This window comes from Cryptotermes secundus, unplaced genomic scaffold (genome assembly GCF_002891405.2).
Source record: "Cryptotermes secundus unplaced genomic scaffold, Csec_1.0 scaffold465, whole genome shotgun sequence".
Lineage (NCBI taxonomy): Eukaryota > Metazoa > Arthropoda > Insecta > Blattodea > Kalotermitidae > Cryptotermes > Cryptotermes secundus.
Window position 1 is genome coordinate 2,004,297 of NW_019738964.1, and position 23,902 is coordinate 2,028,198.

Sequence of the window (23,902 nt, forward strand, 5' to 3'; positions counted from 1 at the left end):
TGTGAACTGGTACAATAATAGACTCCTTCCACTAATCAGGAAATTTTTCCTTATGCCAAATATAAGTAATTAGATTGTGGATCTTAGAATGTAATATTTCACCTCCTGCTTGAATAAGTTCTGCCAGAATTTGACCACTATCTGGTGATATATACCGTTTCAATTTTTCAATAGCACTTTCAACCTCAAAAGGGCTAGGATCAGGTACTAATGGCTCAGCTGTATGGATTTCTGCTTTCTTTGATCTAATAATTTTGAGCATCCTTCATCGAAGCATGGCTTATGCTTCTTCGATTCATAATAACCTAGACTCTCTTTGGCAGACATTTTTATATTCTCTCTAATAGTTTCCCAAGCTTTATTAACATTCACCTCAGTTTCCAAGTTTTCCAAAGCCACAAACCTATGTGAGATATCAACACAATACTGCTCTTTACCCTCTACCTCATTTAATTTCTTGAGACTGAACCTCTTCATATGAACTCTGTGTGTTGTCTGTTTGCATTTCAAAAATGGCCAAACGTCGACTGATGATGACAAGCATTCGGAACGGCCGTCAACTGGCACCACACCAGAAAATGTTGCGAAAGTTAGGAATCTGATTCTACAAGATCATAGACTGACCATCCAAGACCTCTGTAATACCTTGGGACTAAGTTATGGTACATGTCAACATGTGGAGGATTGTAGCAAAGTTTGTGCCACAACTGTTGCAAAATGAACAGAAGCAGCATCACACGGAAGTCTGCAGGGAACTCGAACAACAGCTTCAAGATGATCCAAACTTTCTTTCGAAGGTTGTCATTGGTGATGAAAGTTGGGTTTATGGCTACGACCTTGAAAGTAAGCAGCAATCATCGCAATGGAAGAGCACTTCTTCACCTCGGCCAAAAAAAGCTCGACAAGTCATGAGAAACATTAAGTCCATGTTGTTCTGTTTTTTTTTTTATATTGACGGGATTGTTCATAAGCAGTTCATCCCTCCTGGTCAGACAGTCAGTAAAGAGTTCTATCGCAATGTTCTAAGGCATCTGAGGGAGGACTGGAGGAGAAAACGTCCAGAGAAGTGGCACACAAATGAATGGGTACTCCACCAAGACAACGCACGACTGCATACAGCTTACATTGCGCAGGAATTTTTGGCTAAAAACAAGATGGCAGTTGTTCCCCAACCACAGTACTCGCCAGACTTAGCTCCATGCGACTTCTTTCTCTTCCCCAAGATGAAAATCAAGCTGAAGGGGCGAAGATTTGATACAGTTGAGGAAATTCAAGCGAAGATGCAGACGGTACTAAACACCCTAACAAAGAAAGACTTCCAGGATGCATTTCAAAAGCGGCAGAAACGCTGAGATCGGTGTATGCACTCCCAAGGGGACTACTTTGAAGGTGATGGTGCAGAATAAGATCCAGGTAAGACATTATAGTTTTTAATAATATATTTCGGGAACTTCTGGATTGCGCCACGTATATATCTATCTGTCTGTTCATCTATCTGTCCGTCCACCCATCCATCCATCGATCCATCTGTCCTACCTTTCTACTTATCATATGAAATATTCATATTATGGTGAAAGGAAATTAGGTGATAGTTCTTCCAAGAATCTGTTGTTAAAAGTGTAGTTTTGTGTGAAGGGATATATCAGGGACAGCTTCGGTGTGCCTGACTAAAAATCTTCTTAATTTTAGGACACCTAGGCTCCCAGTATTTGAAAATGAGCTGGGTTTGAAATAAACATTGTTCTGCAGACCTACAAAAACAACTACTTTGTGGAAACTGCCCACATTCAAGCAAGTGTGACAACGCAAGCGCCATTGCTTAGCAACAACGAGTAAACAACGGTTGCTAGGCAAAAGGCGAGTAAACAGCGGTTGCTAGGGAACTTGTAAACACGGTGTCTGGCAACAGCAGTACCTATTACATAACCGTTTTCTATATGTCCGACTCTAGGCTACATTGGAAGACACACTGAGTTACAAGGGGAGTTCTACCGTTCTACAATTCTAGTTCAGTGTTCAAGCAGTTCACTACTGTTGTTATCTGTCTGTGTATACTGTGCAGCTGCAATAAATCCTATAGGACAGTTCAACTAGTGGTTGTCTCTTCATACATACAACATCCCACAACTTTACCAAAATGCAACTTCCCAGACACATACTTCAGTATATTATGATGGACTGTATGATCAGAAGATATTAACTCACTCTGTGTGCATGTCTCAGAATGGTATCTTCAAGCGCACGAATCCATTTCTCTCGTTCATCAGCACCTCGCGCTTGGAAGTGGAAAGTTTTTCCATCCACTGTTATAGTAAATGTACTGTCATCTTCATCATCTATCCCTATGACAGCACCTTTCAGCCTAACACAGCCCCGTCGCACTCCTCGCATCATTTTCTCCTTTGACTGTAACAAGGGAAAAATGTACGATTATATATGAAATCTGCATTCTTAGTAGTATGCGTCCTGTTGTGTGTTATAAACAAGGTACATAAAATGTATACAAAAGTACGCAGTCTACACAACAATATTCTGTATTTAAAACAAAGTAGACACTATCGTATCAACATTTGCTTTTATTGACGCTAGATGTTTTGACCCTTATACTGGATCATTATCAGGAGTACACTGTATTGTCTGCACACTAGGTGACTACATATTTTGTAGATATTCCATCAGATGGATTCAAACTATTCTGGTAGTCCACAATACTAAAACTTTGGAACCAGCTGAAATATTATGAAATTGCAGTCCTCTTTTGGATATCAATATTCACTTCATAACTCAGTTTAAAAATAAATTCAATGTCCATTCTTCTATAAGTGTAAGAAACCAAAAGTTTTACATGTGGCCAAATTTTGTGTAAGGATTGTTGGTAAAAGCAAACATCCATGATATTAAACAAATAATAATACATAAAAATGAATCTGTGCCTTAAAAGCTCTCTACATTGACAGAGTGGAGGCATTTTCCTTCGATGTATGATTAATTCTTTATAGTGTGACCTGTTGCGCAACGAAGAACCCCTACCTCCCCAGCGGCACGTGGCGGTAACGTAGCGCTCGCGTAATAGGCGAGTCATCACCCCGCCACTCTCCCCGCGGTGACGTCACGAGCGGAGCCGAAGTGAGCCGAGCCCTCGCAACCTGGTAGCTATGCAACGCGAGTCAACAGCGGTGACATAACAGGATGACGTGGCATTCATTACGCAACAGGCAAGCACTGCGGCTATATGAGTGAGCTGCACAGCGGCTGCGAGAGAGTTGTAACGTAACCGTCGCCAAGTCGAGTTGTACTGTGGCAGTCGCAGAGATCAGCAGTAGTTGAGCGAGAGTGTGTTATCAACAGTTCTCAAGGTAGTAGCCTGCGAGTGTGCGATAACCAAGAAGTCAGCGAGCGGAAGACTTATTGTGTGCTTTCGAGACTTAGTGAGTGCTGTAGTACAGTTATATTTGAAAGTGTGTAATTCAGGGAGACTTGTATAGCTCCTGCGTTATTACTACGTGAAGACTACTGAAGATAGTGTGAAGAGATTTGGTTGTATGGTTTGTAAAGTGTGAAACCCGCAACTGTGTTATAATTAATTGTAGCCGTTACTTATAGGTTGTTAAATAAACCAATTAACGATCTCTATGGTGTATTCAGTAACAAACACGTTACAATATCATTAGGTTAGTGACAAACTCAAAATACAATGAATTGAATATACTTTGGTCATGACCCAGCCGTATTTCATGTGACAGTCATGATTTTCAAAGGCAGGGATGAGGTTCTTATACCTCGGGAAATTTGAATAACAAGTTTAGAGATATGAACCAACAGTCATGATTTTCAGAGCCAGGGATGAGGTTCTTATACCTCAGGAAATTTGAATAACAAGTTTAGAGATATGAACCGTTCTATTTGAAAGTCTTGGAAATCAAAGACTGGTATGTTATTGTGGAAATCACAAAATACTCCAGCTACTGTTACAGATTATCCTACATCATTAGGAAGTATGTTTAAATACTGTAACACGCAAATCAAGCCAATCCTCTTGTCGGAGCACTCTTCCTACATTCATGTGTGTATTGTGTTCTGTGTTGTGTCTTATTTCTGTGACTGCGTGTGTTATAATACTGGATATATATAACAACAAAGAGCACAATAAACACATGAATGTAGGAAGAGTGCTCCGACAGAGGAGGACTCGCGTGATTTGCGTGTTGAGATACGACGTAAGGATGACAAATTCTGAAAAGTTTTAATATTTAAAATCTATTATTATATATGATGAATATATATTTTAGTCATTTTAATATGAAGACATCAGGGCAAGCAATGCAGTAGTTAGACGCACCTGAAGATGGCACATTAGTGCTGAAACATGTAGTGCAAAAGAGAAGAGTAAGGTGAAAAAGTGTATGCACTGTAAGACGGTTAGCAAAAATCATGGAGAAAAATGGGTATATGACATAGAATAAATCTTAGCAAGATCTATAACTTCTATGTGAATCACTTTTCAATGTGGTGAATATTTAATGAAATAAAAGAAAAGTTGTCCTTGTGCTTAACTAATTAAGCATTACACCATGAAGGTATATGGGGGAGTGGATGTATAGAACCACGTACTCTTGACCTCAGCATTAGTTGGAGTTGAGTGGTTAGCTTCATGACCACTTTTCTCCCAGGGAAAGAAATCCCAGTACTCATTGGACAGGAGGGTGGGTGAGCCTGAGAACTGGTCTGGACAACACATAAGGAACAAAAATCTTGCCCCTGCCAGAACTCAAATGCTAACCCCTCCCCTCCATTCAGCCCATAGCCAGTCTGAGAAATGTGCTTTCTGTTGCAATACAGGAACATCAAGCTTAAGGAGGTATTCAAAACATATGTGCTCCACTGGAACACACTATTCATTAAACATCAGTTATCCAGGTTTACAACATGAAGGGCCGATGAACTTATCAAAACTAACAAACACACCACAGCATGTCAATTTCATGTGAAGCCTAATTTGAATTTCATGAAAGAACAAAGCAGGAGAGTTGTCTGGGAACTTCAGGCATTCGTTTATGGCAAGACTAGAGATTTAAATCTCATGAACCAAAATGTTCATGTGAAAGTAACGATAAGTGGAAATTATTCAGACATTTAAAAAAGAGTGTACACCAGCTCAACAAACCAGACACCAAACTCCAGAACAAACAGGTAAGTAATCTTTAACATATCAAAAGTTATGCAACAGAGGCAAACTAAATGTTGATAACTTTTAAATGCATATTAAAAGGTCTGACATAACACTATAGCTCAGACACACAGATAAGGTAATAAGACCAAATGTTTCACTTTTCTAATTTCCAGTTGCCATCTAATTTCCCAAGAAAGTTTTCAGATTATGCCAGAACTCCTATAGCTTTACAAGAATAACCTAAATTCAATGACCTGACGACAGACTTATAACTAGGGCAGCGCTATGTGTGTTACTACACAATTCAGTACATGTGGAGAATAAGTTCTGGATGAAACTATATCAACTGATGAGAAACATTTTGATAATAATGACAGCGAATATTATGAAAGCTACTTGTCTTTCTTCTGGGTTTGTTTGAAGGACAAGGTTTACAGCAGTACCTCCTGAACAGAAGAAAAGCTGAAAGAAAATATTCATAGGGAAATTGCAAATATTGCTGCAGAACAGCTTCAAAGGGTAAGTCAGAACCTATTCCACTGGTACGAGAAATGTCTGCATTTAACTGCTTATATTATGACCATTGACACAACAGATAATATGGGAATATCTTCAATAAAGACAATAGGTGTTGGTATATATCTTATATGTGAGAAATGAAGAAGTGTTATTTAGAGTCAGTGAGCACAGGAATATCCTACAAGAAATAAGAAAACGGAAGGCTAATTGGATTGGTCATATCTTACGCAGTAACTGCCTTCTAAAAGAAGTTATTGAAGGAAAGACAGAGGGGCGGACAGAAGTGACCAGAAGACGAGGAAGAAGACATAAGAAGATGCTGGATGACCTTGGGGACAGAAGAGGATATTCTCATTTGAGGGAGAAAGCTCTAGATCGCATTAAGTGGAGGAACTGTTTTGGAAGAGACTGTGGACCTGTCGTCTGACAGATTACTGATGAATTAATATATCTTATGTGTTTAATATATACATAACGGCGCTACATGTTTCGAACCTATAATTAGGTCATCATAGGGCACTCATGAACATAACTCAAGTGATTAAAACTGGTTATAATATGGATCCATATTCTTGCAACTGATGGCTGTGATTATACCCATTATATCCTCTATTACAGTTAAGCTTCCACGATAACCTAGGATAACAGTGAGAAATGGAACAAATAACAACCACATTTTATACTATACAACAGGTAAATATCCCTCCCCTCATCTTTAACAATATTAAACTATAACCTATATAATACTCACACAACATTTGATTTCAGTATATATGATCTACACGACAACAAGAGAGATACAACATAACCCCCTTCTCCTTTCAGCATACCAACACACATCAGCTGAAGATTGCACGTGACCAAGCACAGCATCTAACATGTGTTTTAAATACAATATTCAATTAATTTTATGCCATTTATACTTTTAATATTGTTAATATTTCCATTTTCACAATTTAATGTCACATTTGTCTTTATGTTTTTAACCATATCATAATATTAATTGTATACTAAACTGTAGATACATACCTCATACATAAATATACAGGGTGTTTCACGACTGTAGGGCATAACTGCAGGTGGTGATTTCCTATGTCTTTGTGATCAAAAAAGTTCATATATACATGTGTCCGATTTTGGACGGTTATGGCGTTATGACCGTTTTAAACTCAGAATAGAAGGTAACGATTACTGACAATAAACGGAACANATGTATGGGAATGAAAAAACGGTCATAACTCTGTAACGATCCAAAATCGGACACATGTATATATGAACTTTTTTGATCACAAAGACGTAGGAAATCACCTCCTGCAGTTATGCCCTAAAGTCGTGAAACACCCTGTATATTCGCTAGTGACGCAGCCATCAGTTGCAAGAATATGGATCCATATTATAACCAATTTTAATCACCTGAGTTATGTTCATTAGAGCCTGATGACCTAATTATAGGGTCAAAACATGTGGCACAGTTATGTTTATATTAAACACATAAGATTTATGCCAACACCTATTGTCTTTATTGAAGATATTCCCATATTATCTGTTGTGTCAACGGTCATAATATAAGCAGTTAAATGTTGGCATTCCTTGTACCAGTGGAATTGGTTGACTTACCCTTTGAAGCTGTTCTGCAGGAATATTTGCAATTTCCCTATGAATATCTTCTTTCAGCTCTTCTTCTGTTCAGGAGTTACAGCTGTAAACCTTGTCCTTCAAACAAACCCAGAAGAAAAAATCACAGGGACTGTGATCAGTTGAATGTGCTGGCCAAATACCATTGCTGATAGTTCCCTCCCTAGACATCAGACAAGCCTGCATAGACATACATGCAGTGCGGGCAGTAGCTGAATCTTGCCATAGAGGCCTTCTCCTTCTGTTAACTCTGGAAAGAACTGCCTGAAAGTGACCTCTACATATCTTTCACAATTGTTTTGTTGAAAAACACAGGCCCAACAATCCTTCTTGCACTTGCAGCACACTAGACACCAACTTTCAGTGGATGGAGTGGGAGTTTGTGGGTTAGATGTGGATTCTCTGAACTCCAGTAGTGATTATTTTATGTATCCATTAGTGAAACCACACTTCATCAGGAAAGAATGTCATTTGCAGATCGATCTCTACTTCAGCAACAGACAGTAGAAACCAACTGCAAAAATGAAAACTCTGCTAGCTGGATCACGCAGCTGCAAGGAGTGTGTGGATTACTGTTGATTTATGGGGTCTGAGCTTCAGCAATTGTGATGTCATTCTTGCACTAGACTTTGACACTCCAGTCTCTTGAGTTAGATGTTTCAGTGATTTTCTAGGTGTATGTTTATGTCTGGCTCCTATGTCATCTAGCTTCTCCTCAGTAAGCACTCAGAGCTTATGATTTTGTTTCTTGTCAATTAAGAGAGCCACTGATCTAATGTAAGTTCATTCACCAAACTGTGAATTGCTTGTCTGCTAAGAACTGTTTCATCACAAAATTTACATCAAATTTGTTCTGACACTTTCCAGCAGATTTCACACACGTCATACAGAAATATAAACTGCTCTAAAGTAAACCATCCCCTCATGTACCACACTGCTCACTACCTGTAACTGAGAACAAATGGCTGATGGAGCTGATAACTGCTGCCTACTGCTGGCAAACCATAAACTCCCACACATGAACTGCACTTCTCACAGTGAAACACAATGCCAGCAAGTGGGCCACAAGTTAATTACTTTCTTTCATTCCAAACTTTACTGGACATGAGGCAAGCTAACTCATTGGAAAAATTCATATGCATCTCGCAGCAAGTGATGAGCCGGTCACCATGTACTTGTCAACAAAGTTAAGAAACACTCTGTACATGTAGATTCTAAAGGCTTCAGACAATGGTGTATGACAATAACCAGCATTCTAAAGAACACAATATTTCAGAAACTGGATCTCCTTCCATACTCATATGAGAGGGTGAAAGACATCTACTCTCTTGCATCCATTAGAAAGAGCTAATCCCAATCACTGGACAACCTATGTCAGTAAACTACAGCTATATATAGAGTTCAGGATTTTCCAATGGGAGAAAAAAAAAAAGACAATAAAATTGAAATAATGCATTTACAGACCTCAAACAGAAAACGAAGTGCAAATTAAAGCAGCAACCACACCCCCCAAAAAAACAAATATATTAACCCTGATGCATAAGGCTAATTTGAAGATTTTCATTTTGTAAAAGCATATTTACCTACGACAACAGGCCGCACCGTAGCTCAAGCAGTTAGTCGCTGGCTTCCCACCACAGCAGCCTGGGTTCGATCCCGGGCCTGGTCAAGTGGGATTTGCACAGGGGCGTAGGGTACATGGATGTGGTGGAAGCATTGCTTCCCTATAGAAAAGCAACCAAGAACATTTCTGGCAATTTTTCAATTTCGAAAAAATATTTCATACTTCAAAATATTAATTAATCTGAGAATATATATTACANTACCCACGACAATGGAACAAAACTAAAATGACATAGAAACCCATGCAGAATCTGTCAGATCATACTGAACTCTCTGAATTGCTAACTGCTGAGGAGGAGGAATTATATGAGAGAACAACTCAAACTGGGCTGACTAATCAGATTAGTTAAACATGACTCGGAACCAATAATCACTGTGCTGGCGAGGGCCAGCAGCAATTTAGCAGTCATAGGTTGTTCTGTGATTGCCATCAGCTCTTTCTAACGGACCCCTAATGAGTAGGTGTAACCCCCCCCCCCCCCCCCNAGTTCCAGTTTCCAAAACGCTGTGTTCTTTAGTGTCCTTCAGAATACCGGGCGATGGGAAACGTTCACAAACGCATTAGTCCCAACAAACTACATGCAAACTCGAAAGTCACTTCGGGACAGTTGCTGTTACCATACACTTCTTATGAATAGCAAATGCATTTATCTGTCTTTCAAAATAAACCAAAATTAATCGATTACACCTGTAAATATATCTCTACAACTCTTACTTACATAACGTCCCTAACCTTATCATGCCGTAGTCCACAAACGATACAAATTTAAAAAAATGACCATTTACTTACTGTATAGTATGACAACAATCCTGCGTTGTCATCCAGAACAAACCACCGATACTGCCAGCCTTTCATAACATTTGTCCATTTGCTCAATGAACCTTCCATCGAAGCCATTATTATCACAGCTCTTGTCAAATTTTTCTAAAACGCAGATTCCGACCGACGTACCTACCGGTACTTGCACATATTTCACTTAAGCTGCCGACCTAACAGAGCCTGCACACACTTGTAAAAGGAATTTCGGATTGCGGACTGTCGCATTCATTGGTCACATTTACGACCAGCGTGCACTAGAGCCATCTACCGAACCATGAGCGTAATGTGAAATGGCGCTTATTTTGAATATACAAATGTTTTATTTTTGTTAACTTCTTGACAGCGATCTCCTGCTGGATTTAAAACATCGAATGAGATATGTGAGGAATATTGTGGCAATGAGTTATGAGATTTGCTGAGAAGTTAATGTGATCTATTTCAAGGCGACTGACTGGACAGAATGAACAAAATCAGGAATAGCCCATCAAGTTAACAGATGTCAGGCTGAGTTTCGAAATGGGAACCTCCTGAACACAATTCGGTCTTGTTCACCGTGTACAAAATTATTCGGCGGGAAATAAGAGTGATGGAAGTGAACGCTTCGAAAAAAGTACAGTTGTCGCTAAGAATACCACTGAAATGTGTACTTCACGAGAGGAAAAGCAAAGATTGGAAAGGCCTACTCCAATTTGGAACACTTGTATTCCAAATGATACCTTGCAATTGCATACAACGCACTGATCTTTAATGCCCCATTATCTATAATGCACATCTTGAAGCAAGACAATTAAAACTTAAGTATTTTTGATATCACTACTTGTGTAATCTCCATGTACATCTTTTATAGAATGGCTCTGTTATGTAGGCTGAAGTTCTTTACTTCTATGACCTTATATGTCTTTTACTTGCTGTATTCTATCACCATTTATAAGAATTTGCATTTAAATTCTGAGAATTATTTGCATAATGCATTGCAGTATTCTTCATTATATTATCAACAAAAGTCACTACAAATGCAAAAATAAAGTACTATTTAAAGAATTTATATAACTATTCATTTTCTCCAACAATGGAAGAAGAGAAAAGTGAACGTCAATAGTTCCAGTACTTGGCAAGAGAGGAAATGTGCTAAAAACCACCTACTGTCAGTATCTTTGTTTGTGGTTGCTTAAATGTTAAATGTATGGGGGAAAAAAATCAAATAAAAAGTGCATGCCTTAATGATATCTGCATTTTATATTACATTAAGCTTCTTGTAAAGCAGGTGACCGATACCAGACACAATTAAATCTGCTGGACAATTTTTAAAGCAGTTATACGAGACTTATGATTAATAATTTAGAAGATTGAAAACATGAACTAAGAGACAGAAGGGCACAATCTCCACTTTGTGCAAAGAAGACATAAAATGGAAGTCCTTCGAAGAAATTTTGGGATGAATCAAAGACTGTCTCTCATCCATACGAAGTTCAATCACTACGACATGGTGTACCAATAACAACATAATTTAATAGCTGATGTGATTATATCATTAATTAACTTTCCTGCTGGTAGTAGTAGAAGCAGCTGTAGCAATACTTGCTGCAGTAGTAGTAACAACATTAATGCAGACCAAGTTGGCTTAAGGGGAAGGACATAAAGCTTCTGACTTGTATTCTGGAGGTACGTTTTCAGGAAATCGGGCGGGATACCGACTATTCCGACCGACGATTTTCATAACTCTCTTCAGTCGTTCTTAGCAACTTCTAGGACAGTACCTTGATATATCCACAGAGGCTTTCTTTGCAATCTCTTCACTCTGATTGTCGCCAAATAACAGCTGCAGTTGATTCAACGGCATTAAAGAACTTATGGTTCATCCTACAACATTAACAGCATTAAAATCAAATCCTGTGATTGTTTGTAGTTAACATCTTATATCGCTGTAGTCCGATCCATATTTTTAATGTGTCTTCTGCAGCTATTAGAGACATATCAGAGACTACTGGAACAACAGCTGGCAGAGAACACCACTGGCCCTTGATCGCTGACAATTGACGTTCTGGCTGTTTCATTAAATTAACGAGTAAAACAAGTAAGAGCACGGTAAGATAAACAAACACACCGAACAAACTCCGTGACCTTTAGTCCGCAAGCGAACTATACCGACCGAGTGACCGCCGCTTGTCGGCGAAGTTAGTGTCAACTTTAGCGGATAGAGGATGTCACGTGGTCAGCGCAACGGAACCCCACGGCCGTTAATCTCGGTTTTCTAGACCGGAGCAGCTATTTCGTTGAAATAGCTCCTCTATTATCCTCACGAGGTTGAGTGGACCCCGTTCCAGACACATTACTTCTCGGAAAATCTGGTAGCGCCGGGAATCGAACCCGGGCTTCTGGATCTGTAGGCAAGAACTCTGACCACTAGGCCACAAAAGAGGTCAAACAAGTAAACCTGCAATTTGAAAATACTGTACTTACAAGAAAATATAATTGTTCTTATACAGTACATAGGTTTATGTTCCATTAAATACAAAGACGTCGTTTTAGAATATAACGCTGACTTTCAAAATCATTTTGTGTACAAAATAATAAATTTAGCCGCGAATAAGGACACTTGTCATGTCTATGGTCACAATCTAGTGAGAGAGGGAAGCTGATTACATCATTCGTCATTGAAGAAGGCAGAGTTGCGCCAATGTATCTGCATTTTATCAGTACTTAGATGAAGCTTGGATGTGTCTGTATATTTTCTTATTTTTGTGCAAGTCATTCGATGTTTATGGCACTATTGTTCTTTAATACGTTAAACATATGAAAGCTGCTCATGAAATGTTCTGTCGTTTATTGTCCTGATAATGAAATCTTTTTATAACCTGACCAAGCGGTCTTGCTTCTCAGTTTAACTTATATTCCGGGAGGTTAAAAAACAATGCAACATATAGAGAGTTTCATTATAATAATCGTTATCTAGTTAGAAGTGCGCGGAGTCGTGTGCACCTGAAAAGGACATAGAATCATGGACACGGGTAGAAAAAGGAACAACCCTAATCCCAGAGAGGAAGCTAATCCAATTTCAGTGCTTCTGTTTTGGTGGACTGTTCCCTTGTTCAAGAAGGGCTATCGCAAGGAACTTGTGGAGGAAGATCTATATAACCCTCTGAAGACAGATGCTTCTGAATACCTGGGTGACAAGTTAGAGACGCAATGGGAAAGACAGTTAAAATTTACTCGTCAGTCCGGAAAGAAGAAACCGAGTCTGCTGAAAGCACTCGCATTGACGTTTCCGTGGGAATACACGAAACTTGGCATTTTCCACGCGGTTAACGATCTTGGAATCCGACTTATTCAACCAATAATTTTGGGCTGGTTTTTAGGATATTTCAAGCCAGAGAGTGACACTAGGAAAGAAGATGCATATCTGTTTGCAGGCGCAATAGTTCTCCTCACGATGCTTAGCATGTTAATGTTCAACCATTTCACTGTCGGAGCGTTTCATATCGGTATGAGGGTTCGAGCGGCGTGCTGCTCTCTCATCTATAGGAAATCTCTACGCCTAAGTCGCACTGCCCTTGGGGAAACTGCTGCTGGAAAAGTCGTCAATCTGCTATCTAATGATGTCAGTCGCTTCGACATGGTATCCATATTTTTGCATGCTATGTGGACTGCCCCATTGTCAGCGGTCATCATTACTTATTTTCTGTTCGTGAACGCCGGATACTCTGGCCTTATTGGTATAGGCATTGTCTTTCTAATCGTTCCATTGCAATCCTACACAGGAAGACTGACGTCCATCTATCGAGAGCGGACGGCAATTAGGACAGATGAAAGAGTGAGGCTGATGGACGAAATTATTTCTGGCATTCAAGTGATCAAGATGTATGTATGGGAAAAACCTTTCGCTAAAATGGTGAGCCTCGCTCGCAAATCAGAGCTCAAAGAGGTAATAAAGACATCATATATCCGCGGTTTATTCATGACTTTTCAAATTACGACAACCCGCATAGCCATGTTCGGGACTTTGGCCGCAATGGTACTGTTTGGAAACAAGTTATCAGCAGACAAAGTGTTCGTGTTCCAGGCGTATTTCACAGCATTGGCTTTCAGCATGTCAATGCAGTTTGTGCGTGGCGTGGCCGAGATCGCCGAAACTTTAGTGTCAATCAAGCGTTTAGAGGAGTTTCTGATGTTAGAAGAATTTCAAGAAAACAACTCGGAAGGACATAACGCAATCACACGAGAGAATGGTAAAGACGGTGTAATTCTGAAACATATCACAGCTAAGTGGATCGCCAGTGTTAAGGATGATACACTAAAGTGTATAGATCTTCGAGTTAAGCGCGGGGAACTGATAGCAATCATTGGGCAGGTTGGCTCGGGGAAAAGTTCGCTATTACAGACAATTCTAGGTGAGCTAACGTTATCTAGTGGCTTTATTAATATAAACGGTAAGATATCTTACGCATGTCAGGAACCTTGGGTATTTGCGTCTACTATCCGACAAAACATTGTGTTCGGACGTACTTTTGACAGCAAACGATATAACGAAGTAATTCGTGTTTGTGCACTGGAGAGAGATTTCAAACAGTTTCCATACGGCGACCTCACTTTCGTAGGCGAGAGAGGGTCTTCTTTGTCCGGAGGACAGAAGGCACGGATCAATCTTGCCAGAGCAATATACAACGAAGCTGACGTTTACCTGTTAGACGACCCACTCTCCGCTGTAGATACGCACGTGGGGAAACATCTGTTCAACGACTGTATCACTTCATATCTGGCAAATAAAACTCGTATATTGGTCACTCATCAGCTTCAGTATCTGCGAGACGCTAATCATATCGTCATTATCAACGATGGTGCTATTGAAGTGCAGGGTTCTTTTCAAGAGTTACTGGGGAGCCAAGTGGACTTCGCTCAGCTCCTGGGTTTGGACGAATCCGCTGATCTTGCTGTTGAAGATAAACCGGAGTCAGAACGAATGGTGGGTGGGCCAATAAGTAATTTGCTGAGGCAGATATCACGAGCGTCAATCAGGAGCAAATCGTCGAATAAAACAGTAAGAGAGAAGGACAATGAAGAAACAGAAGCGCCAGTCAATGTCGAGGCTTCAACAAAAGGAACGTTAAAGCACTCTGTGTATATTGAGTATTTCCGATCTGGTGCAAATATGTGTGTGGTGTCTGTTATTGGAGTTATGTTTTTACTTGCACAAACTGCTGCAAGTGCCGTAGATTGGTGGATGGCTTACTGGGTAACACAAGAGGAACTTCGAACACTTTACGAGAGAGAAATTTCTTTGGTGACACACACAATGGGTGATAATTCAACATTTGGACGTGAACATCATAGCAGTTTGCAAGAAATGCTTAGTACGTACACTTACCTATATATATACACAGGCATCGTGACGACACTTTTTATCATCACTATCACCCGTTCTTTCATTTTCTATACGTTCTGCATGCGCTGTTCCTCCATTCTTCACAATTCAATGTTCAGCAGCATTATCCATACCAGTATGCGGTTTTTTGATACTAACCCTTCAGGTAGAATCATGAACAGGTTTTCAAAGGATATGGGTTCAGTTGACGAACTTCTGCCCAAAGCAATTATGGACGCTTCTCAAATAATTTTGATGATGGCAGGTAGTTTAGTAGTTGCAGTTTCTGTTAATCTATTTTTTTTAATTCTGATTGTCGTCATGGGCTTGTTTTTCTGGTTCATCCGTAAAATCTATTTGAAAACTTCCAAGAATGTGAAACGTCTTGAAGGTATCACAAAGAGTCCGGTCTTCACACATCTAAACGCCACTCTGCAAGGTCTGACTACGATCAGAGCTTATGGCGCACAGAATATTTTGCGCAGCGAGTTCGACAGACATCAAGATTTGCACTCATCTGCGTGGTACATGTTCATTACTACTAGCCAGGCCTTCGGGTTCTCTTTGGATCTTATGTGCCTTATTTTCATAGCTCTAGTCACCTTCAGTTTCCTGTTAGTTGAGGACACACTTGGTGGTAACGTGGGGCTCGCGATCACTCAGTCTTTGGCTCTGGTAGGCATGATGCAGTGGGGAATGCGTCAGTCGGCTGAAGTGGCAAATCAGATGATGTCGGTTGAACGTGTTGTTAGCTATAAATACATTCCAGAAGAACCCCTCCTTGAAACACCTCAGGGTACAAACATCCCCAGAGGATGGCCTTCTGAAGGGAGAATAGAATTCGAGAAGTTGTACCTACGGTACGGAGAAAGTGGCGAGCCTTCTGCAATAAAAAATCTCAACATCACTATTCAGTCCAAGGAAAAAGTGGGAGTCGTTGGAAGAACGGGTGCAGGAAAGTCTTCGCTAATAGCCGCGCTCTTCCGTCTCGCAAATGTAGAGGGTACTATCAGGATTGACGGGCTCGATACGGCAACGGTAGGTCTTCACCAATTGCGTAAACACATATCCATTATTCCACAGGACCCAGTTCTCTTCTCAGGGACTCTCCGTCGAAATATCGATCCTTTTGACATGTATCCTGATTATATGTTATGGCGAGCACTTGATGATGTAGAGTTGAAGGATTCGATAAACGACCCTCTCGGACTGGACATGCATGTAGCAGAACGTGGCAGTAATTTTAGCGTCGGTCAGAGACAACTAGTGTGTCTGGCTCGAGCCATCCTCCGCAGTAACAAAATCCTCATGTTGGACGAAGCGACGGCGAATGTGGATCCACAAACCGACTCACTGATCCAGAGAACTATTCGCACTAAATTCGCTGACTGTACAGTGCTGACTGTGGCTCACCGCCTCAACACCATCATGGACTCTGACAAGGTTCTGGTCATGGCATTTGGAACTATGGTGGAATTCGACCATCCCCATATCCTCCTACAGAACGAAGAAGGCCACTTCTATAGCATGGTTCAAGAGACGGGACACATAATGGCTGAGCAACTATCTCGAATAGCAGAAGAGTGCTACCACACTAAAAAGAAAGAGACTTGATGCACAGCACACTTTTATGGAAATAACTATATTTATATACAAAGAGAGGTCAGCAATGGAATCATACAACCAGTGAGTTTTAAATTATTTATGAAGTTACTTGCAGAATGCAAGGATATTTTCTCTTTTGAAGACTGATGAAACAGTGAGACAGTGACGAAGCGTAGTGCTATTATATTACTGTAGCGTATTACTTCAGTAATACCGACAAACAAACCCGAACTCAAACTTCACAAACGGTCGCTTCCAACGAAAATACTGGCTGAAATCCTCTTGTAATTAACTGCAGATGCGTTATGTAGAGAAACGTAGAACGAGTGTGTTGAAGAGTATAGACTTCTGGGATGTGACAACGTTAATCCGGCAGAAGTTCCCGAAACGCTAGTGAACTTTTACCGGACTATGTAAGATTTGAGGCTTTCACGGCGGTGACTATGAAGAAAGCAGTCTTCTGGGATTTGGCACCGTGTATATGTGGTGTTAACCGACGTTTCGGAGGAACGTATCGCCCCCATCTTCAGGGTAGAAGAAAAAGTATAATAAATCTGCAAGCGATCACACCGTGAGAAACGATAAAGCACACTGCTTTACCGTTTCTCACGGTGTGGTCGCTTGCAGATTTATTATACTTTTTCTTCTACCCTGAAGATGGGGGCGATACGTTCCTCCGAAACGTCGGTTAACACCACATATACACGGTGCCAAATCCCAGAAGACTGCTTTCTTCTTTATCGGACTAGACGGCGTTACATCACAGTTATGTGAACGTCAAATCTAACACGAGTATGTCAATACAAAAGAGCTGGTTGTTACAAGGGAAGATGCCTTACTCGTTCAGAATGCGGTTTTCTGGTAGATAGGGCCTAAAGTTTTGGAGAGGGTGCAGTCCCCACGTTTTCTTTGGAAGTCTGCCATAAAGATGGAGGCAGCAAGTGCCTCCTAAACGTTGGTACCTGTCACCATTGTATATGACCCCAGAAAACCATAATCTGAATAATTTCGGCAGTGAAAGTTTCAAATCTCATGTGATATTCATGTGGCAGGAGTACTTGCTACAATTACCAGCTTACTGGGGGTTTCTTCAATCCTCACACAAAATTTCGATGATAAAAATAAAGAATCCTGGCAATAGAACCAGGGGTTTTCTGTAATATACTTTAAAAGCATATTTTGGCTTACATTTTAAAAAGAATTGATGATGGAGGGTAAGGGTGACAAGTCCAGTTGTGGCCACATGGATAAAAGTATGATTTGCTAAATATAAAGTACAGAAGTAATTACAGGTAATTTCATATAATGCAAGACCACATATTTTCTCTTATAAGTGCTTTAATTGCTAATTGAGGTTCTATAACCGATATAAGGATGAGGCCATTTATGCTGGTCATGCAAATATACAGAATACCAGGCATGTCCTAATGTTCTATTTTTAGTTCTAAACCCATATTTCAAGAGCTACAACAAAGATTTGTTATTGACATGACTAAGGCTTTTGGCCATAATGACATAGTTCCTGTGGCAATATTTGTGAATTTGTATTACAATTAATTTTTGCGGCAGTTTAGAATTAGCGCCAAATGTCACAATAAATGCTGCCACGACGAAGCAGGTTAATTATTTTTAATAAAAGAAGAGATAAAAATTATATGGTAAGTTGTTTTCTGTTGTAAATAAGTATTATATTCCCAACTTGCACCTTCCTCTCCTGAATCATCCTATGAGTGTTCTGAATTTGGTAGTGAATTCCTGCACACATGATTCAAGATACTGAACACTGAAAATCTGAGTGGTAAGAACGCCTTACCTCCATAACACATGTATGGCCCAATTTGTGATAAGCATTGATAACCTGTTACAACCTGTATCCGAAACAATGACTGACTCGTTAACCTCTGCAGCACGTGACTCCACTTCCTTTACACTACTCACTCTTTTTCTTATTTATTTCTCTTTCTGCCTAGATATCTTAATTATTCTGCAATTACAATAAATGGCATGATTTTGGTCTGTTAACTCATCACCCCAAGAAATAATTGAATAAAAATTACACGATTTGACTTCGCCAAAAAAAGAAAAACAATGTATGGATAGAGAATACACCCATGCATCCAGCCTTTATATTATGTAGATCTATACAACTTTGAAAAACAGAGGCTAACACTGTTACTTTCAAACTGTAGTCTGAAGTGTGACACCATATAGTCTGGTACAGAGTTGGCAACATTTAAGGGGAACTAGCTGTCTGCATCTTTAGTTATTCTCTGAAGAAGATAGATGAAGCAAATTCATTTTAAATATTGAAAATAACCCACCAGACAATATGGTATCACAACTAGAAGATCACAGTTTGTATTACAATATTGCTTTCGATTCTTGGAAGCACCAGGTTATGGTGAGAAACCATTTGTTTCACAATTGTAGCTGTAACTGAGCATGCAGCAGACTTGAGAAACCAATACATTTGTCTGAATTATGCTTTAATTACTTTACTTTAATTAACGCTTGAAAGAAAAGTATCATTTTTGTGGGGTTCTTCAGCTTGAAATTACGTCCCACACCAGCGCCCAACATATTTACGTGAAATAAATTTAAATACAGTGCGTACAATCAAGTGCGCGCCGCGGCTGCAATTTGCCGTGAGTCATACCACCGCAGAACGGATGCAGTCACGGGGAGGAGTTGTGACTCACGGCAAATTGCAGCCGCGGCGCGCACTTGATTGTACGCACTGTATAAGGAATTCGTGTCTAACTCAGATATACCTGTAACTTCTCGCTAATTATAAACACATATGAGTCAGGAATGCCGGAAGCAGCGCCATCAGCAATGACTTGAAGCAGAGAGCAAATGATACTCGAAATGATTCAAGTTCGTATAGGAACAGACGTGACCAGAGTGGTTTGAACGGCTGTTGTACTGCGATGTGGAAAGCAAATGGAAAGACTACCACATTATCCCCTTTTCCTGGATAGTCTCTTTCCAAAAACAGAGACACCATGTATGCGAACCAGAAGACGAGGAAGAAGACGTAAGAAGATGCTGGATGACTTTGGGGACGGAGGATGTTTTTATTTGAGGGAGAGGGCTCTGGATCGCATCGGGTGGAGGAGCTGTTTTGGAAGAGACTGTGGACCTGACGTCTGACAGATTACTGATGAATGAATGAATGAGTCAGGATGTGCTAATTCTCGGGTTTCATTTCGCTAATTGAAATAAAATATATACTGGACAGGACAAAATGGGATATATTCATACGGTTGTTATAAATATGAGAAATTATTTGTTTCGTAACAAAAACTTTTACTCGTAGAAAACTTAAGAAAAGTACAAAATCACACATACTTACACACTGTACAGTGAACATTACGTCACTCTGAAAAACAATATTTCTTCAATCCAATGGATTTTATAAAATAGAGAATAGAAACGCCATCCAAAGATTAGATATTATAGAATATTGGAAGTAGGTTACAATTCGAAACATGGAGTGCAATGGGTTGCCATTTTGTTTTTAGTATACTACTTGAAGGTACACAAATTATCAGACGATTTCGCACGATTCTCTCCAGGAATTACAACGATCATTACAAAAAATTATTACTTATCCCATAACTTTTTATTTTAATCTTAATTATGGGTTTTGCACTGTGTGGAATGGGCAGTATTACAACGTTGTGGGCGTACACGTTATAGATGGAGGTAGAATGCATCTCCAAAACTTCTGCAACACTCCACACTTCCACACGGTGCAAAGACCCAACTGAGCCACTGTGGAAGCCAAAATTAGTAATCCTCCAATTTGACGCTAGAGGTCTACAACCAGTGTAACCGACAAAACATCGTTAAATAAACCAAGAAAGGAGTAACTTCTGTCACACTAGCGGCCCTATTTTTCCTGTCTGGTCTTACTCGTAGGAGGCAAAGATTTCTTTGTTCTTAGTTAATTAAAAACCAGACCATGATGATGTATGGGGGCATCCAGGCATCCTTAATCTTGGTACTAGATAGAAATGAGTGGTCAGCTTCACTCCCCGGCCTCTTAAGACCCGTGGAAAGAGCCACTGATACCCATTTATATGGGAGACTGGGTGATCTCCAGAGTCGGTCTTGACGCCCTAGAGAAAGAAAAATCTGCTCTTGCTCAGCCGTCCAGACTGTAGACCCTCATCACACCGACTGAATTACCTTAATTAATTTCTCCCATGTGAATTTAACTGCTTATCTCTGTAAAATATTTTTACATACATAAAATCTTACCGAATTAACATCAATCAAAATCTTTAGTTTAATTCAAATGAAATTGTGTTCTACGTTACGAGTAAGGAATGAGGTTTTAGTTTCCGTAACTTTCAGTAAAGGAGTTCCTATTACGGATTTTCACGTATGTTGCCGCACCGGATTTGTTCAGGAAACATCAGTAGCCTGCCTGTCAGCCGGTCCGACAACCACGTGAGTACCCAGCATCTCGGGGTTTATATGTTGCACTGACCCAGAATCGAATCTACATCGCATACAAATAATTCTCCACATTCCGACCTGCATTCCATATAATTCCATTGTAGCGCTGCGTAACTCATCCACTATGCGGGAAATACATATAGACCTTAGGTATAAAATGTTCTGTTGGTGGACTGGATTTATAAAGTCCAGCTACAAGAGTTTTCGTGAGGTTTATTGCACTTATACAGCTCCAGTTGATATTCGGATTTGGGCTCAATCATTTACAGCACAGTAACTAAGTAGCAGATCCTCTGCGTCTTAGCAGCAGAGTGGCCTATATTTGGATTTTCTTTCGCGTTATCAGAGAAAACGAGCGATTATTTTCATAATTATTATTAAATGACATATTTAACGGATATGCTATAATTTTTCTTGGAGACAGCTGAATTATAAGTATCATGTGTACAAGCGTCGCCCCATAAATTTTTAATTCTTGTAGCTACAACAAAATTTCATCGAGAAGACAAAGCGGATTTCATTGGGCATTTGTTTCCTTTCGGGAGAGCTCTTAAATAAATTATTTGAAGGCAACTTCGATCAATATAAAAATCAGTTTTAGACTTGCAACATCAGTTCCATCAAAGTTCGTGGTTATTGTATAAAGCTAGTACCAGATATTAACACAGCAAGAATGAATTCATACGTACATTTATTTCAACGCAAGTGTGTAAACGCCGACGCATATTCATGACTTTAAACAGTGAACAGTTGGACATTGTCGTCAAGTGTATGTACTTGTATACTGACACTGAAAAATTACACACCGTCTCCATTTTTTCGTAGGCATAAGAATAGGCCTAGTAACTATTTTCATTCCTTCTGTTATTCACTGACTTAAAATAATATTTTTAAATCCGTGAATAACCCCATTCTTTATCCAAATATCGTCATAATTGTTCGTCTTGTCGGTCATCATAAACATCAAACCCCGGAACCTGTAAAATCACTTGTTTTGCTGTATCCAGAAGATACTAATATCGTGTTGCTTGCCTTGTCATCTTTTGTTTCAAGATCTGGCTCTGAGGCCGACATTACCAAATAGTCTTGAAATGAACTCTTCTTTTCCTCCTCGATTTCGTCGTGTTTGAGGTCTTGTTCCGAAGCAGATGAAGAGATGTCAGCTACTTGACCTGGTAAAACCCTGTCTTCAAATATTTCTGAAGCAACGGCTGAGGGTTCTTCTCCTGCTTCAACTTCAAACGGACCCTGTTCCCATTGTTCCATAATATCTGAAGGAGCGGCAACACTGTCCAGTTCTTGGCTGTTGGCATTTGATTCTGCCACTTCCACGAAGGCAGAGCTAAGTTCTCCACGAAGCTTGCTTACCTTCTGTGTTGCGACATCATACATGAAGATTTCCTTGCTGTTACTCCCATTCGTCGATCTGTTGAAATGGAATTGAGAAAGAGAATCACACTTGAAATACGTATATTAACAATATACTTAACAATAAGTTACTTATCACTTAACACAATACACTTAACAATAAAAAGAAAGTGATCAGACAAATAACGAACCCAAGAGGGATTAAGGAAATTTATGATGTCATGTAATGAGGCACATAGTGGTTTATACAGGCCACCCAGTATTGTTTGGGTAGTTAAATGAAGGTGGTTGCGATTGGTTGTACATTAGCTGGAGGGGGAAGACGAATTCCTTCAGAAGTTTTGTAAAATCACCCCTTAGAAAGCCACAATTCAGAGAATGAAATGGAGACGTGAAGAATGAGTGGAGGACACACAGATTAAATTTTATAAGTAGCTCTAATGCTTATGTTTGGAAGCGAAAACTTGACTCTGAAAGGAGGAAAACTGAAACAGCGGAAGTGTGCCTTTCAAGAAGCGTCTCTGGATATACACTTACACTTACAATGTACGCAATGAGACAATATCCAATGCATTACGAATACACGCTTTTGAAGAACGAACACAAGTGGCATAATTATATCTTTAGAATGAATCTTTCAACACTCGCCCAAAAAGTTAAGAATTACCAGCAGATGGACTACGAAATGTTGCACGACTGAGAACACGATAAAAAGATAGTTTTTAGGATGGAACAAGCCGATAAAAGCCTACAAAAGAAACTCCGTGGCTTGAGTCCGCAAGCGAAATATACCGACCGAGCGACCTCCGCTTGTCTGCGAAGTTTAATTAATTAATTCACTTAGCGGGGGGTGGAGTTAAACTGGGTCCACTCGGCACGGCGGCCTATTGTACCCTGCCCCGGGTGATTATGATGATGGACAATTTGGTGGAATGAAGATTGGCACGGGATACCGAAGTACTCGGAAAAAACCCGCCCCGGCGCCACTTTGTCCACCGCGAATCCCACTTGACCAGACCCAGGATCGAAGTTAGTGCCAACTTTAGCTGAGAGAAAGTGTCGCGTGATCAGCGCAACGAATTCCCACGGCCGTTTCGGTTTTCTAGACCGTAGCCGCTATTTCCTTGAAATAGTTCATTTATCCTCAAGAGACTGAGTGGACCACGTTCCAGACCCAGTACTTCTCATAAAATCATGTAGCACCGGGAATCGAACCCGGACGTTTGGATCTGTAGCCAGGAACTCTGACCACTAGACCACAGAGGCGGTCGATAAAAGCCTACTTTGAAGTATATTATTATTATTATTATTATTATTATTATTATTATTATTATTA

General features: G+C 40.0%; 3 protein-coding genes across 7 annotated transcripts in view; 1 reads left to right on the forward strand and 2 right to left on the reverse strand.

Moving 5' to 3' along the window:
• LOC111871466 (oxysterol-binding protein-related protein 9) overlaps nucleotides 1-9,988 on the reverse strand; it is a 103,322-nt gene extending 93,334 nt beyond the window's left edge. For 3 of the 4 annotated variants that reach the window (XR_002844025.2, XM_023864614.2, XM_023864613.2), the window contains exons 1-2: nucleotides 9,738-9,988; nucleotides 2,206-2,406 (exon numbers count right to left, since the gene is read on the reverse strand). Coding sequence is in view for 3 of the 4 variants with exons in the window: in XM_023864614.2 (XP_023720382.1) it covers nucleotides 2,206-2,406; nucleotides 9,738-9,845 (309 nt within the window). In the remaining variant the exon portion in view is untranslated. The other variant, XM_033754269.1, reaches the window with a different exon arrangement.
• A 2,678-nt stretch (nucleotides 9,989-12,666) lies between these two features.
• LOC111871483 (multidrug resistance-associated protein 4-like) lies at nucleotides 12,667-18,370 on the forward strand. Its single transcript, XM_033754277.1, has 2 exons — nucleotides 12,667-17,144; nucleotides 17,481-18,370. The coding sequence occupies exon 1, from the start codon at nucleotides 12,766-12,768 to the stop codon at nucleotides 16,738-16,740; it is 3,975 nt and encodes a 1,324-aa protein (XP_033610168.1). The 5' UTR covers nucleotides 12,667-12,765; the 3' UTR covers nucleotides 16,741-17,144; nucleotides 17,481-18,370.
• A 1,457-nt stretch (nucleotides 18,371-19,827) lies between these two features.
• Nucleotides 19,828-23,902, reverse strand: part of LOC111871476 (mastermind-like protein 2) — a 35,406-nt gene continuing 31,331 nt past the window's right edge. For both annotated transcript variants that reach the window (XM_023864630.2, XM_033754275.1), the window contains exon 3: nucleotides 19,828-22,624. In XM_023864630.2, coding sequence (XP_023720398.1) covers nucleotides 22,162-22,624 — 463 coding nt within the window. In that variant the 3' untranslated portion in view covers nucleotides 19,828-22,161. The remainder of the gene's footprint in view (nucleotides 22,625-23,902) is intronic.

What these genes read in the sequence shown, in the direction of transcription:
- LOC111871483 (XM_033754277.1), top strand. Translation starts at nt 12,766, where the DNA reads ATGGACACGGGTAGAAAAAGGAACAACCCTAATCCCAGAGAGGAAGCT.